At 44.8% G+C, this 16298-nt stretch overlaps 2 protein-coding genes across 8 annotated transcripts in view; one reads left to right on the top strand and one right to left on the bottom strand.

Moving 5' to 3' along the window:
• PALB2 (partner and localizer of BRCA2) overlaps positions 1-16298 on the bottom strand; it is a 168884-nt gene that overhangs the window by 128170 nt on the left and 24416 nt on the right. The window lies entirely within an intron of this gene.
• The window catches only part of TNRC6A (trinucleotide repeat containing adaptor 6A), a 46415-nt gene that overhangs the window by 25612 nt on the left and 4505 nt on the right, over positions 1-16298 (top strand). For 3 of the 7 annotated variants that reach the window (XM_061349111.1, XM_061349110.1, XM_061349109.1), the window contains 16 exons: positions 39-86; positions 3508-6096; positions 6848-7012; positions 7191-7366; positions 7550-7630; positions 8053-8104; positions 9488-9630; positions 9977-10123; positions 10293-10430; positions 10664-10792; positions 10901-10978; positions 11242-11452; positions 13559-13690; positions 15177-15335; positions 15582-15722; positions 16233-16298. The exon at positions 16233-16298 is cut by the window's right edge and continues 42 nt beyond it. In XM_061349111.1, coding sequence (XP_061205095.1) covers positions 39-86; positions 3508-6096; positions 6848-7012; positions 7191-7366; positions 7550-7630; positions 8053-8104; positions 9488-9630; positions 9977-10123; positions 10293-10430; positions 10664-10792; positions 10901-10978; positions 11242-11452; positions 13559-13690; positions 15177-15335; positions 15582-15722; positions 16233-16298 — 4455 coding nt within the window. The other 4 variants (XM_061349112.1, XM_061349113.1, XM_061349115.1 and 1 more) reach the window with 4 other exon arrangements.

The raw sequence follows: 16298 nt of genomic DNA, 5'->3' as shown, positions 1-16298 counted from the left end.
GTAACACTTCTGTGACTGTCTTGCTTTTCTTTCCATAGGCATGCCTCCCATTCGGGACTTGGTGAGCCACTCCCCTAACCAGTCAGGTTAGCTCTTTACATCTCCCCTTTGCTTTGCACTGCATGTCTTTGTGCTAGTTACGTGTGTCACACAGTCTTGTCTGGGTGTTTTATTCATGTTTCTTTTCTTTGCCTTCTGTTTTCCCATAGCATGTGCTGTGTGAATGTCTGACACGTACCTTCCCTGTGCCATTGCATTCTACATTTGCTTAAACCTTTTGACTGTCTAAAATAACATCAGAATTCGTACTATAACAGATGTTTGACTGTGTGGCACCTCAGCTTTAAAATACTAAGTGTCTTCTATTTTTTACCTTTCTGCTTACATGTTGAATTGCCTCTTTGTGGTATTAAACTGAATAATCTGTGCAAGCCTGTGCTTTAGATTAGAGACATTGCACAGCACTGTGGAGGAAGTCATGTCTGGCCTTTCTGGTTTGAATGCTGAGTTTACACTGGGGTAGCACCTGCAGCTCTGCATGTTCCCCGCTGCTCTTTGTTGTTGTGAAGAACACTGGCTGTTCATTTTTTAAGGATATTTTGGAGTAAATGTGCTATGTGAGGACATGGGGACGTGCATAGGAAACCACAGAATCCCAGGGTTCTGAGGGGTCCTCAGGAATCATCTGCTCCAACCTTTCTAAGCACAGCATGACCTAGACTAGACGTCCCAGCACCCTGTCCAGCTGATTCTTAACTGTGTCCAGCGCTGGGGAATGCACACTTCACTGGGGAGATTATTCCAATGGCTGGTTGTTCCTGTTGTAAAAACTCTTGCTCTTGGTCCTGTCAGAATCTCCCCAGGAGTAACTTGTACCCATCACTCCATGTCTTTCCATGTGACCCCTTGTAAGAAGGGAGTCTCCATCTTCTTTGTAGCCACCCTTTAAACACAAACATGAGGCTGAGGTTTCCCCTGAGCCTTCTGTTGTCCAGGCTGAGCAGTCCCAGCTCTCTCAGCCTTTACTCACGTGCCTTCCCAGTCCTTGGATCATCTTTGTGGCCCTTCTCTGGACCCTCTCCAGCCTGTCCACAGCTCTTCTGTATAGCAGGGTCCAAAACTGAACACAGTATTCCCAGGCAGGTCTGACAAGCCCTGAGGAGCACAGGTAGTGCTGTGGGGCTGTAGTGGCTCTAGTTCATGTCCCCATAAGGCTGCAGCAGGTGCGGGGCTTGGCAGAACATTTCACATTGCATCTTTTCTGTTTTTTCCTTGAAGTTTTCATCCTTCACATTTTCCTCGAAGCCCGCTCTCAAGGGGAGGTGTTAAACCTCCTCTCCTCATCCTCCCTCTTCCCCTGTGTCAGGGAGAGGAGAGGCAAAGCTTGCAGGATGGTCCCTCTTTGGGAGCAGGGTTGGGTGCAGCAGGACACTGCACCCTTGCCCTGGCAGCTCTCCTGTCCTTTGCTCCAGTTAGGAAACCACTGCAGAGGCCAACAGCTGCAATTGCTCATTCCTGAGTTTGGAGTGCTTTAGCAAGGCACAAACTGGACTGTAAGAAGCTCAGGTTTATGTAATTTATTTATGTCCAGGATTCAAGAGCAAAAGTTCACCTGCAACTTCTGAATAGTCCTGGGGAGAAGCCCAGGCCTGGGCTGCTGTTGGCTGGGTTTGCTGGGCACCAAGGGCAGTATGTTGTCAACTGGGATTTCTCAATGTTTAGGGTGGTTTTGTGGTATCTGCCAGACACAGAACACCAGAGGTAATCTCCTGCTTACTCAGTATCTGTATTCTTAATCTCAGACGTTCATAGGGGGTGGAGATTCCAGAACAGTGGTTCCCACTAGAAAGCACTAACACATGTTTATGTCGAGGAAAAACTGTCAGTCAGGGTAGTTCTGCATGCAGTGGGGTCACATTCTGCATGGCTGGAAATCAGTCATTACCTGCTCTCTGTGCATTGGCTCCTTACAAACTGTGCATCACATCTAAATTAGGATAATAGATCTTTAGTAAATACAGGGCTTCTGTTGTTGTGCAGTGACAGTTTGTTTGCTGTTTCACTCTGTTCTGTACTCATAACCCTTGTCTCTCTCCCTATGTTGAATTTGGGCTGTTTGCAGCTGTACACTTCAGTGTTGCTTTTCCAGTTGATCTGTTACTGAGCTGATGTTTTTCAATCCAGATGTTTCATTAGTGTGGCTTTTGGTGCTTGCTGTTGATTCTCTCCTTCATGAGAGTGCAGACAACTCTTACCTTTGGTTAGTCTGTTAATAGAGGTTAAATGACTTCTTTTCTTTAAACACCAGTGTGAGATTGGAGATCCTGGGGTTTGCTGGATTTTGCTCAGATACCACAGTGGTTTTTCTAGTAACACATTAACAGGCAGGTCTGGGGTTATGTTGAGCTGAAGGAATGTCTCCCAGCTCTCCCAGGGAATACGTTTTGAATAGCCCAAGTAAAGGCAATAAAGGGAATATTACAAAGAAGTTGTTTACTTAAAAAGACCCAACTAAATGTTTTCATGTGCAGAGAAGCTGCTGCATGCGCAGCCATTGAGCGTGCACCAGTGTCATTATTCTCTCAGTGCAGGCAAATACAAAGTGAAAAGCTCCAGTGGCCTTTTGTACTTGCGTTCCTTTGCCAGCTTCATCACTGTGCTCCACACGCTTCACACTTCCATAGTTCCATCTTCTGCTGATGCTTTGATTGAGCAGTCATTGGGGAGGTCTCTGCATAAAGCGTTGGACACCTGAGATGAGAATTGATGGTGCTTGTTTTGTACCAAATACTCCGTGGTGCCTGTATTTACCATGCAAAGTGTGTAAATGAATTAGGGTCTGCGTCTTCCTGATTCCCACATCAGCCTATCTAGTGAAATAGAAGCAGTGGTTCTTAGATAAGTGAGAAGCATCAGTTCAGCCACTTAATCTGAGCTTCTGCAGGGCAGAACTTCAGCCTGGTCTTGTGGGGTTTGTATGGGTTGTTGGATAAAAGAAAATCTCCTCAATAACTTAAGAATCCTTCTATGGTGTCTTCCTGGGGTGGGAAGGTGTTTCTCTAGCTCCTGTCACACAGCAATCGGCGCTCCTAGATCAGTGTACTATCCTGTTCAGATTTCTGCCTTTCCAAATGTCTTTGATTTTTATGTAGTATTTAGGGTTTAATATGGAGATGTTTCTAGAAAGTACTTTAAATCCAGAGTATTTGAATACCCCAGCTGTTTCTCTGGGAAGGATGACCTGTACCTTCAGGAGTGCTGCTCTGTGCTCTTGTGAGTGCCGCTTTACCTGCTGGTGAGAAGTGTTCTAGGTTGTGTGGGGGGCAGTGTTCTGAGCAGCTGTACTTACCCGGAACCTTTCTCTGTCACCTTCAGGACTAGAGGGTTCAAATACGCAAAAGGATTTTTGGCTTAGCATCTTTATGTGTTTATTTTCCTCTTCTGCTTTTATGAAGTAATAATACTAAATTTATAATAATGCTCTTGGACTTTCCCTCTTCCCTTTAGATCTGAACCACAGTGGTCTAGGATCCCATTATGAAAATTCTCACTGGGGACCAGTCTCTTCAAATAGTGACTCCAGCACAAACTGGGATAAAGTTATTGTAGACGGCTCTGACAAAGAAGCATGGCCATCAATCACTGGCAGTGACCCAGAGCTGACATCAGAATGTATGGACACTGACTCTGCCTCTAGCTCTGGGTCAGAGAGGAACCTCGTGATAATGGCTTCAGGGAGCACAGGTGGAGAAAGCGATGGCATTCGGAATGGCATTGGACATGGTTCTCAGAATAAGTTTGTGGTTGGTAGCAACAGCAATAATGTGGGCAATGGAAGTATTAATGGGCCGTGGGGCTTATCCCACGGAACCATAATAAGCACATGTCAAGTTTCTGTGGATGCTCCTGACAGCAAATCTGAAAGTAGCAACAATAGAATGAATGCTTGGGGCACCATAAGCTCTTCATCAAATGGAGGGTTAAATCCAAGCACTTTGAATTCAAATGGCAACCATGGTGCCTGGTCTGTATTGGAGAACAATGGACATGCCCTGAAAGGGTCTGTAGGGAGTGGTAATCCTGGCACAAGTATTCAGTGCAGTACCATAGGTCAGATATCTAATAGTCAGAGTATTAACTCTAAGGTGGGTGGTTCAGCCCATGGTTCCTGGGGAAGCCTCCAGGAAAGTTGTGATTCTGAAGTAAATGGTACAAGGAATGTTTCATTCAGTGGGCAACCTCAAAACCTTAACACTGAAATGAATGGACCAAATAACACTACTAACTTTATGACCTCTAGTTTACCAAACTCTGCTGGTTCAGTGCAGATTAACGAACTGCCTAATAATACAGGGCATGGGGCCTGGCGCGTGAGCACAATGAATCATTCTCAAATTCAGGCCTCTCCAGTTTCAAATGGCACTTCCATTTCTCATCTTAGCAATGGTGAGGCGAAAAATGGTGGATCTTATGGTACTACATGGGGTGCCTATGGTTCTAATTACTCTGGAGACAAATGTTCAGGCCCAAACAGCCAAGCTAATGGTGACACTGTGAATGCAACTCTAATGCAGCCAGGCATTAGCGGGCCTGGCAGCACTAACTTTCAAATCAATGGGAATAAAGGAGGAGGGGTGTGGGAGGCAGGGACAGTCAACTCCCAGAACATGCCGTGGGGAAGTGGGAATGGTGCGAGTGCTGGCGGGAATAGAAGAGGATGGGGGAACCCTGCACAAAACACTGGCACTAACATTTCAAATGGGGAATGGAGTAAACTGCCCAGTAATCAGCATTCCAATGAAAGCGTGAATGGCAATGGCAGGAAGTTTACAAACGGATGGAAGTCTGCAGAGGAGGAGGACCTCAGCAGCCAGAGTCCTGCTGCTCCTCAGCTCACGGAGCAGAGCAGCGCGTGGACCAAAGCAGGTACAGCAGACAGCGAGGGCAGCGCCGAGAGCTCTGGGTGCCATGAAGATCGAGCCACTGCGGAAGGACAGAACCGGGAGAGAAGGAAAGTTGACCAGCACGCGTTACTCCAAAGCATAGTGAACAGAACTGACTTAGATCCACGTGTCCTTTCCAACTCTGGTTGGGGACAGACTCCAATCAAACAGAACACTGCCTGGGATACCGAAACATCACCGAGGGGTGAAAGAAAAACTGACAATGGGACAGAGGCCTGGGGGGGCTCTGTGACACAGACTTCCAGCTCAGGGGGGTGTGTGGATAGACCTAACCCTAATAATAATGATACCTCATCTGTATCAGGGTGGGGAGATCCAAAGTCTGCTACAAGGTGGGGAGACTCCAAAGGGTCAAACAGCCAAGGGGGGTGGGAAGAAGATTCTGCTGCTACAGTAATGGTCAAGAGCAATCAATCATGGGGAAGTGGCAAAGAGGAAAAGTCATCTTGGAATGACGCACAGAAGATCAAACAGGGATGGGCGGATGGACAGAAGGCCAGCCAGGGTTGGGCAGTTTCTGCCAGCGATAGCTGGGGTGAAAACTCAAGAAGTAACCATTGGGGTGAGGCTAAGAAATCCAGTTCAGGAGGTAGCAACAGTGACAGATCAGTATCTGGTTGGAACGAGCCAGGTAAATCAAATTCCGTTTCCTGGGGAGGTAATAATACAAACCCAAATACTTCCTCAGGATGGGATGAGCCTGCAAAGCCTAATCAGAACCAGGGCTGGGGAGACCCTCCTAAACCCAATCAGCCTCAAGTTTGGGGGGATTCATCCAAGCCGATCAACTCTCCAGAGTGGAACAAGCAAGATGTTGGCTCTTGGGGAGCACCGTCTGCCCCGAACAAGCCCCCCGGCTCGGGCTGGCTGGGGGGGCCGATGCCGGCGCCGGCTAAGGAGGAAGAGCCCACAGGCTGGGAGGAGCCATCCCCCGAATCAATACGCCGCAAAATGGAGATTGATGATGGAACTTCTGCTTGGGGGGATCCGAGCAAGTACAACTACAAAAATGTGAATATGTGGAATAAAAATGTCCCAAACAGTAGCAGCAGTTCAGACCAGCAAGCACAGGTACATCAGCAGCTACTGTCTTCAAGTGCCATGTCTAGCAAGGAGAGCAGTTCGGGTTCTGGTAAGGCTTGGTTTTATGCCCTGTTTTCTGCTAGCTGTAAACCACTTCTTTTGTTCTTGCTTCATATAACAATATTTTAGCTTAAAGTGGAAAGGGGGGTGCCGGTGAAGTACCGTTCTTATTTAGGAAAAACACCCAACAGCAATGCTCGTAGACATTGGTGTTTTTATGCAGACTGGAAGATCTAGTTTTAAATAGATGGAGGAATTAAAGTAACTCAGCTGTACTTGAATTCTGGGATGTGGAAACAGAGGAAATACTTCCTAATATCTGAGGAATGAAAGTATTTTTCTTCATTTGATTCTAAACCAGTTAAAACCTAATGTTACCAAAGAGCCCCCTCCAGAAGGGACAGAAGGAAAGAGGATGGTTTATATGGACTCGAGATCAGACTTTCTGATCTTGTAGTTTTGGGAGCAGCGAGTAATACTTGTAGATGAGCTTGTGTGGTGCTTATGAAGTATTTTGTGTTCTCTCTTTCAAGTGTGGAGAGGAGTAGCTTAAATCTAATGAGCAGTTCTTAGGAACTTAACATTTCAGACATTTCTATTACCAAAATGGAATGTTTTACATATGAAATTTGTATTTTTATGATTATTTTTAACAGCTTACAGTTGTAATATGTATATATGCAGTAATATGCTTTTTATTGTGTGTTATGGCTCTAGAAAAGCAAACCACTTGAGTTTCTTTAGGTAGCTTTTATAATCCTGTTTAAAAACATGCCAGTAACTCATACTGCTTTAAAAAGGTTGGGGAGAGCCTTCTACTCCAGCCACTACTGTAGATAATGGAACTTCAGCGTGGGGTAAGCCCATGGATACTGGTACTAGCTGGGGAGAGCCCATCAGCGATGCAGCAGGCACCTCTGGCTGGGGAAACACTTCTCTTGGTCAACAGGCTTCAAATAAACCCGGTGAGTGCTTCTTGTGTCATCTCTGAGGAAAGGGTTATGGGGATGGGGAAGCAGCTCTGCAGCAGCTCTATGTTTCTGCGGGCTTATGATCTTGACGTAAGGACCAAGCTAAGGTCTGTGTTGAGGGCAGTCAGTTGCTACTGAAATGCTCAAGTGCTGGGTTTTTTTTCCCAACCAGGGCCTAAATCTATGCAAGATAGTTGGTGTGGAGATGATATGCCATTGACAGGCAGTCGTCAGACCAGCTGGGAGGAAGAGGAGGATGTGGAGATTGGAATGTGGAACAGCAGTTCTTCACAAGAAGCTAACTCATCTTTAAATTGGCCACCGTACATGAAGAAAATGCCCACGAAGGTAATGAGGCGCCTGGGTTGAGGTTTCTGCACTGTTGGCAGATCTAAAAGCTGAGTCAGAACAGTGCTGCCTTGGGAGGAGCCATTAAGCTTTAATCTTCATTCATAACGTTCTATGATGTCATTTTAGCAGTAGGTGGTAAACGCCTTCTGAGCATCACAGGAATTCCTTTCTGTTTTTAAGGGAATAATGAAAGGTGGAAATAAGCAAGATGAAACATGGATCAATCCATTCATTAAGCAATTCACAAATCTCACTTTTTCAGTAAGTATTTGCCTTTGCCTGGCTCTACTGCCTTCTTCTTGTGCTGACTGTAATGCACAGGGAGTAACATGCTCAACTGGCGGGTTTGTTTCATAGTGCTTTTCTCTTCTCTTTGTCTCCCCTCTGTCACCCACCCATTTGCTTTGAATCTTCATTACAAAAACACCAACTGATTGATGAAAAGTGGTTTTGTGAACACCACCCTGGTGTTCACGTGGTACTCTGGGGTTTTACTTAATCTTACACACGTATTTTGGTGCAATACCTGTCTTCAGTTGGGTACCAGCTAAAGGGTTTAAAAAGCATCTGGTTTGTCTCTTTTTTCCCCTTGCAGGTTTGAATATAAATAGTATTATAGGAATCTCTTTGGGTTAGCTTTTAAAAATACTGCTAAATAATTATGATTCATTTTATTACTTCAGAGAGAATCACCAGAAGAAACCATACAGAGCAATAAGATGGACATGTCTGGAGGTAAGGCTAGGAGAGCCAGCCTGGCTTTCATTGCTTTCCTTCCCACTCTCTCTTTTAGTTTATATCCTTCTGTAAATTACTTTTCAAAAACTATGTATATCATATATATATAGCTACAGCTATATATAGTTAAATACGCTTCCCTAAAGAAGAGGAATACCCTTGTAAAGAAAAAGCCTGTGTGTATGTGAGTAATGCTACACACATGAATCACCTGGTTGCTCTAGTGATATTCCCCATAAATCAAGCTGAGCTGACATGAAAGAGTGTTTTCAGGGTGTGGTGATTTTGCTTCTTGCAGTGTAAGTATCTGGCTTGCCCTCAGGATACATCCTTCACACAGACACGTTCTGAATCCCACAGTCCCTCACTGTGGTTCATTCTTGGAAACACGTTCTCAGTTCTGGGAACTAAATTAATACTGAGCAGTTATTTCAGAGGCGTTTAAACCTGAGTGCGAAATGACTTGGGAGCAGTTCTGGTTTTATTTGAATCCAGTGACTCTTATGATTCCTCCAGCAAATAAAAGCCAGCATAATTCTGTAATACACTGATATTATAATGATAGAATTCTTATTTAAAAGTATCTATGGCACTCTACTGTTTATTGGAGTTGCAATCTTCTTACTCCAGTATCAAATCGGGTATTTTCACTTTTAGGTTCACAGTCTAATTGTGTAAGAGATTGTTCTTTGAAATTTAGATTTGAATATTAAGGGGAAGCCCCATATTTAAACTATTTCTTTTTTCAGTTTTGAGTTTAAAACATCAGTTTTGGAAGTAATTCTCTTGCACTGAATGCAGTGAAGGATTAAATGGACCCTTTTTTACTGCTTACATTTTGATCATGTAGCTTGCCTAGAATTCATGAGAAGATAACTTCATATTTGCTTTTAATAAACACAAATACTGTACATTTGTGAAGGTTTTTGTTTGGTTGGGTTTTAGCTAATAGGGTTTTTTCTTAACCGAATCAAATTGAAGGGCTTCTGAAATACTACACGAATGTAGGGGTGTGATAAAGCTACTGCTTCAAAGCCAAGACAATGCTTTTTGCTCCCAAACCAGACACATGGCATTCACAATTGGAAACTCCAGTCTGAACAATTAAACTTTCTTGGTTTTAAGAACTGAGAGCAGCATTTCTGTGGAGTCCAGTAAAACCTGCTGACGCCGTGCTGATGCCAAGTTCTCAATTGTCTATACCCGTTGATCCATAGTGTTTCCTTTCCCTTTTCACTAAAGTCCAGAGAGTTCAAAGCTAAACTGGTGTTTTCTTTCATTAGTCTCTAGCTTGAGAGCAGCATCAGTGCAGCTCTTCAGAAGCCCAGGCTGGTTGCTGGTGTCTGGAATACTGCAGTCACCTCTCTCACCTTTTCCCAGGGTTATTGCCAGATAAGCGGATGGAGATGGATAAGCACGGCCTCAGTGTGGGAGATTACAACCGTGTGGTTGGAAAAGGCCCTGGTTCTCGTCCTCAAATTTCCAAAGAGTCTTCCATGGATCGCGGTCCTTACTTTGATAAGGTCAGTAGGTGTCCTGCTGGTGGACACTTTAAACTTCTTTGACTCTGCGTTCAGAGTAGTTACCTGTGTGCTCCTTAGCTTTCTGCATTTCGTGGAGGGGAAAACTGGGGCTTTCTTGTTAATCCATAAGAGATGCTTGTTCTTTTTAACTTACTGATATGTAATACTAAGCACTTTCTGTAGCCCCTTTGCAGTGCAACTGACTAACCTGATCTCTTTTGTTTTCTGCCTATTTCCTGCTGGTGCTGGACTGTCTGTGACTCTTCCCTTCTGTTCCTGCCAATGGTTTCTCCCTTCTGCTTGCTTGCTGGCTGGGTGTTGGGCATCGGTTTGTCTGTCCCATCAGGATGGCATTGTAGCAGACGAGTCCCAAAACATGCAGTTTATGTCCAATCAAAACATGAAGCTTCCCCCTTCAAATAATGCACTACCTAACCAAGCCCTTGGCTCCCTAGCAGGGCTGGGTATGCAAAACTTGAATTCTGTTAGACAGGTAAGGCTGTGTGCATATCCTTGGCATGTTACTTGACAGCATTTAATGCCTTTTGATATAACATCCTACCTATGTGATTGATACGTACTTAATTTCTAATTCAGATGCATAGGGGTGGGAGGAGCAGCAGAAGAGGTTTGCTGTCACTCACTGTCCTTCTTTCCCGCAGAATGGCAATCCCAGTATGTTTGGTGTTGGTAATTTAGCAGCACAGCCCAGGAGCATGCAGCAGCCTCCAGCACAACCTCTTAATTCATCTCAGCCTAATCCACGTGCTCAAGTGCCTCCTCCATTACTATCCCCTCAGGTAATGAAGTGCATAAAACATTCTGGGTGTAAACTACCAAAATGCTGCTTCAGAAAACTGTATTTTGTTTATGGGTGTTGCTGATGGCTATTCTGTCAATAGTTGAAAGGGCTTTTGGCTTGGGGAGTGTTTCAGAAACTAGGCAGCTGTTGACAGCAGTTATAATATCCTACATCCAGTGTAACTGGTGGCACGTTACTGTCAGTCACTCTTCATTCTGGTCTGTTTTGCAGGTTCCAGTATCATTACTGAAGTATGCACCAAACAACGGTGGCCTGAGCCCACTTTTTGGCCCACAACAGGTAGCCATGTTGAATCAACTGTCCCAGTTAAACCAGCTTTCTCAGATCTCCCAGTTACAGGTAAGCCACCAGAGCTGCTAGCTCGGTTCTGTTTGAAAGTCTAAGTAGAGACTTCACGTCAGCTCTAAACTATTCTCACAACCACCACCACCAAACACTGTCTCCTAGCGGTTGTTGGCTCAGCAGCAAAAAGCGCAGAATCAAAGAAGCATGCCTTCTGGTGGTCGTCAACAGCAGGAGCAGCAGGTAACAAACCCCTTTATTATTCACTTCTCAGGCTAGCTTTAAAACCTGTTCATTGTCCGAGCTGCCTTTCTTGTTAGAAATGCCATTAAAGTGTGCAAGAGTGAATGAAGTTTTGACAAGCTCTAAAAAAAAAAAGGCTTAGCTTAAGGCTGGGCTCTGCTGTGCATAGGTGCACAGAGCACAGAGATGCATTTCCTGATCTTTCTTTAGATGTGGAAAAGCCTTTTTCCCATTTATATTGTAACTGCTCTGTTTTTTTTAAGGGTCGATCTCTTAGTATGCAGCAACAGATGATGCAACAGTCCCGTCAGCTTGATCCAAACCTGTTAATGAAGCAGCAAACTCCACCCTCTCAGCAGCAGTCACTCCATCAACCCTCCATGAAATCCTTCCTTGAGAATGTCATACCCCACGCTACTCCTGAGCTGCAGAAAGGGCCATCGCCAATAAATGCGTTCAGCAGCTTCCCCATAGGTGGGTTTCTCCACACTAACTTCATACAGTTAAATGCTTACAGAACACCCACCCTTTCTTTTCATTTGCCTGGGAAAACAACAGGGACCGTAATCCTGTTAGCACTTACAGTTCTCATGAAGTGGTAATTCTTTTGGGGCTTATCCAGTTAACTTTGCTCACCAAAGAACCTGTGTCACAAGTACACTTATTGCCTGAAGTGATTGTATTTCACTGCAGATGCTGTACGGTCTTAAAGAATGTCTGTCTCCTTTTCTTTCTTTTTTACCCTCTGGGTCCCAAGGATGATAAAAAGTCCTTTTGCAGTTAGAATTCCTGGAGCTAAAGGACTTTCAGAAGTGGAATCCGCACAAAGAATCCATTGAAGTGTTCTCATTTCTTTGGATTTTAAAAACATTTCAATGCATCTGGAATTGCATAGGTAGAGCAAAATGTTCATTTCCCCTGTGGTGGTTTTGTCCTGGGAAGAAAGCTTTAAGCTCTTCATTTTTAAAGAATGGTTGTCTCATTTCAGGCAGAATGTCTGAACGGTTATATATACAAACATCTCCTGTTTCTTTCTCCCCACATTTCCAGGCTTCTGTCCAATTTCTACTTCAGAAATTCCAGGCTTGTATATTTCTCCTTACTTTAGGTCCCTTTGTAATGCTGTCTTATGCTTACTCCAGCTGTTTACTGTTTACCATTTACCTCTGTTCCTTATCCCAGTTTATTTCCTCCAATTTGCTTTTCTTCTATTTTATCCTAATCTGGTCATTTCTGTTGGGCTGATTTCCTTTGCATTCTCATTGCCCTTCGTAGAGCAGTTTGTTTGGCAGAGAGTGCTGCTGAAACCCTTGTGCTTACAGGTGGAGCGTGATGGAGGCAGTGCCTTGGTGCAGGCCATGCTCTTGCCTTGCATGTGCCGCACTGGAGTTTTGCTTGTGGCCAGTCTTAAGTTCAGGCTTCCTGCCTGCATGAGGTTCCTTCCTGTTTCATTTCTCAAGTTGAATTGTTGTGTACTGTTAAGTAGCTGCTTTCTCACCTGCCACGCTGCAGGAACCTGCGGTATACGAGACAGTTTCTCTGAGGCTTTTAGAGGTGCTGCTTTTCTGGCATCCACATCTGCTCATGCCTAAACTAAAAATCCCAACCAAACAAATGAAAAACCAAACCAGCTCCTCTGTGGCAGTGAGCATCCCCTCAGAAGCCAGATTGAGCACTGGTTTTCAGCGTTGAATGAATGAGTTGCTGGTAGAGATTTGAGACGTTCCCCGAGCGTCTCTGGCCCTGAGTTAAAATGTTGTAGTGGTTTATTTTCAGAGCTGGAGTAAACAGATCTGAAGGGCTGGAAAGGTAACCAGGTATGGTTGGGAATCAAGGATTCTTCCTGACCTGGGAAGGGAGCAGGCATGCCAAAGTCCAGAGCATGGGCATAGTTGTCCAAGCCCAGAATAGCTGGTGCTCACAGGTATTTGCTTTCATTTGGGTTGGCATTGTGTTGGTTCCCTGGCAGATAAATGTTTTGAAATGGAGACAACAGCTTAGAACAGGCAAAGACAGGTTGTGTTTGGTTTCTTCTTACTGAGGTTTCACTGCTCAATGTGAGGAGGGTAAATGGAGAGGGGATGGTGTTACTTGTGTGGTCTGAGGCTGGCGAGGTGTCCTGGAATAGCCCGGGCAAGAACAGGAGTGAGGTTGTAACTGCAGACACCAGGACTTAACTTCTGCTGAACAGGGATGAATGCAGACCCCCCGGTGAGACAAGTGTCCTTTCTAGCTGAGTGTAGCTCTCCAAAGGGCAGTACCTCTGCTCCATCCAGATGAAATCAGCTGTGCTGCTGCTGGGCTGGTATTTGAGCTTTTCTGACTTCCCAATGGCTTCTTCCACTGCCCTTTTTGCATGAAGACATCAGCTGAGAACTTCGGGTGCTTTGCATTGCTTAGCTTAGCTTCTGTCTGGAGTAAGTTCACTGTGTTAAATGCTAGAATGTTTCTCAAAAAACAGAGATTTGGAAGCGTGAAAGAACCATAGTAACATGCTCTTAAATGCTCATTGGGACAACAGGGGTGATTAGCAGAAGAAAAACGTTCAGCCTGTATTTCATAAGTTATATCTGTTTCTAGGAATGAACTCAAACTTGAATGTAAACATGGATATGAGCAGTATTAAAGAGCCACAATCTCGCTTGAGGAAATGGACTACAGTCGACAGCATTTCTGTGAACACATCCTTGGATCAAAACTCCAGCAAACATGGTACGTGTTTCACACCTCCCAGCCTGTGTTCACCTGCTGGCTCTCACACGCAGGTTTGCTGTGGTTAGCTCTGGAGGTGTAACTACTGTGTTGCTCGTAGCTGTCAGAATTTGTATTGTGTTGTCTGTGCCAAACATGCTGCTCGTCTCCTCCAGCAGCCCAGAGCTGCCTCAGTGATTTTACCTACAGAAATGATGTTGTGATGGGATTCAGTAGAAATGTACAGAATGCCCTTTCCAGCCAGACTTGTCTTTAAGCGTGACTGCTGCTCTTAGCTTTACCTTGATCTGGACAGGAATGCTTCATGTCTTCTGGAACCAAAAGCTGCAGATTTCTAGTTTGGTTCCCCTGACCCTGCTGGCCTTAAGAGGGTTTATGGGGATTTCACTCTGACCATGTCTGACATTTCTGATTACACGTTCTGCTTGTGAACGTGTACGTTTGCATTCTAAAACCAGGGAGAGCTTCGAAGGGTAGACAAGTACCAATGCTGTACTCAGTGTTGGAAGAGGCAGAGGACTTGGTTACATCTTATTTCATCCCAGTAATCAGGGTTCATATGACATTTAAACTGTTTCAGTTGCTTGAAATCTCATCCAGTTAAAATGTGAGTCTATAGCACAAAGGTTCTGTGTCTAAAGATAGCTGTAAGATGTCTCCAGTCTCCTCTTACTTTCCAGTCTCGAGATTGTTGGGATATTTATAGACTTGTCAGCTGCTTTACTCCTGTGAAATGACTTGCTGCCTTATGTGTCTAGTGGAGGTGTCCTGGCACTGCACCTCTGAACCTCGTCTGATTGTTACCCACAGCAGTCAGTGCTGTGTTACTTTAGCTGTGGGTGATGCTTTCTGAATGGTGTCAGGAATTTGATTGTTTGAGCTCTATATCGCATCAAATCCCTAGTAAAAGTCCTCTGTTCCTTCAGAACTATAGAATGTTTTTGGCTCTGCTGCCTAATAACTTTTCAGCTTGTCCTTACAAGACTTGTACAGACTGTTTGATGCTGTGCCCTGCTTCCATTCATTCCTCTGCCTCCAGTGAGTTCTACATTCACTGTTTTGCCCTGGCAGGAATATGAGTAGGAGTTGCAGAACTTTGCAGTAGCTCAAGATCCTTCACATTTGGTTAGATGCTTCTTCCAGGAGCCCTCCCATCACAGAATATTCTGTGATTCTGTTCACTACCCCTGCTAACCAGTTAGGTCTCACAGAAAGCTCTTGCCCTCTTGAATGAATGTTTTCCTTATTAAATTTAAGTATCCCATTTGAAGGAAATTATTTCATGATTCTTACATTTTGCTCCTGAGTTATTCAGAGGCATTTCATTTTAGATCATATACTCCTGTATGACTTCCTATGTAACTTGACATCACCAGAGGACAGTCTGCTGCTGTATACTTCATGAATGCTTTACAGGGGTATGTTCTTACATAGAGAGAAAAGACAAGAACTGGCTTTGAAAAATACGTACTTGTTTTATCACTAGGTGCTATTTCAAGTGGTTTCAGGCTGGAAGAGTCTCCGTTTGTTCCATACGACTTTATGAACAGCAGTAATTCACCAGCCAGTCCCCCTGGATCCATTGGGGATGGCTGGCCCCGTGCCAAATCGCCTAACGGCTCTAGCAGTGTTAACTGGCCTCCAGGTACGTGTCCTCACACCAGGTACATGTCCTCTCATGGGGCTCTGAGCAGTACATTGTACCCTGCTGAGATGGGACCAGAAAAACTAGAAATGAAGTGACTGAGGTGAAAAGAAAAGAGCAGATTAAGTAAATGAAACGCTTAAATGTTTGGGCTTTTCAGTCATTAGGAGATGTGTTGTTTAGACAGATGTTTCCTGTTGTAAAACAGCAAATCAAAATAAGCTTCTCTTCTGTGTCCATTCCTAGAGTTTCGGCCTGGTGAGCCATGGAAAGGTTATCCAAACATCGACCCTGAAACTGACCCTTACGTCACTCCTGGCAGTGTCATAAACAATCTGTCAATTAATACTGTGCGGGAAGTTGACCACCTCAGGGACAGGAACAGTGGTAGGTTCAGTGCTGCCTCCTCTTCCTTCGGGCTCAGAGAGGGACTGTTTACTGGAGATGGGTTTGCTGCTTGCTCGTCTCCTTGTTTATCTTCTGTAGTGTGGATTTTGGGGCTGAGAAGCTCATCTTTGGCTCAAGCACTGCTATTTGATGCAATGCACCAGACACTCCAAGAATGTGGGCAGTGAGTGGACGCTGCTGATGTGTAATCAGCAATTTGTCATTAATTAAATGTGCGATTCTGATGTAATCTTGCACAGAGAGGCTGTGGGGTTGGAAGTAGGCGAGCAAAGCTTGGCAGTCCAGCTACTGCAGTAACGACAGGCTCTGCTTGCAGAGTGCTGCTGAGCGTGCCTGTCACCACAGCCTTTGGGTGCAGGATGGGGACTGAGCAGTGGAGGAGGCTCCTTGTCTGCCTGCAGACGTGTTCAGTCTGGAGTACAAGTCATGCCTTGTAAGTATTGCACTGGTGATGGACTGTAGTGTGACTGGCTTCCCTCTTTTCTGTAGGGTCATCCTCATCTTTGAACACCACGCTGCCTTCAACTAGTGCCTGGTCATCCATTCGTGCCTCCA

The sequence above is a fragment of the Neopsephotus bourkii genome, unplaced genomic scaffold, assembly GCF_033783945.1.
Source record: "Neopsephotus bourkii isolate Nb327-2 ecotype Australia unplaced genomic scaffold, CSIRO-AGI_Nbou_v1 NB_384, whole genome shotgun sequence".
Lineage (NCBI taxonomy): Eukaryota > Metazoa > Chordata > Aves > Psittaciformes > Psittacidae > Neopsephotus > Neopsephotus bourkii.
The sequence above is the reverse complement of the archived record's forward strand: the minus strand, read 5'-3'. Positions and strand labels throughout refer to the sequence as shown.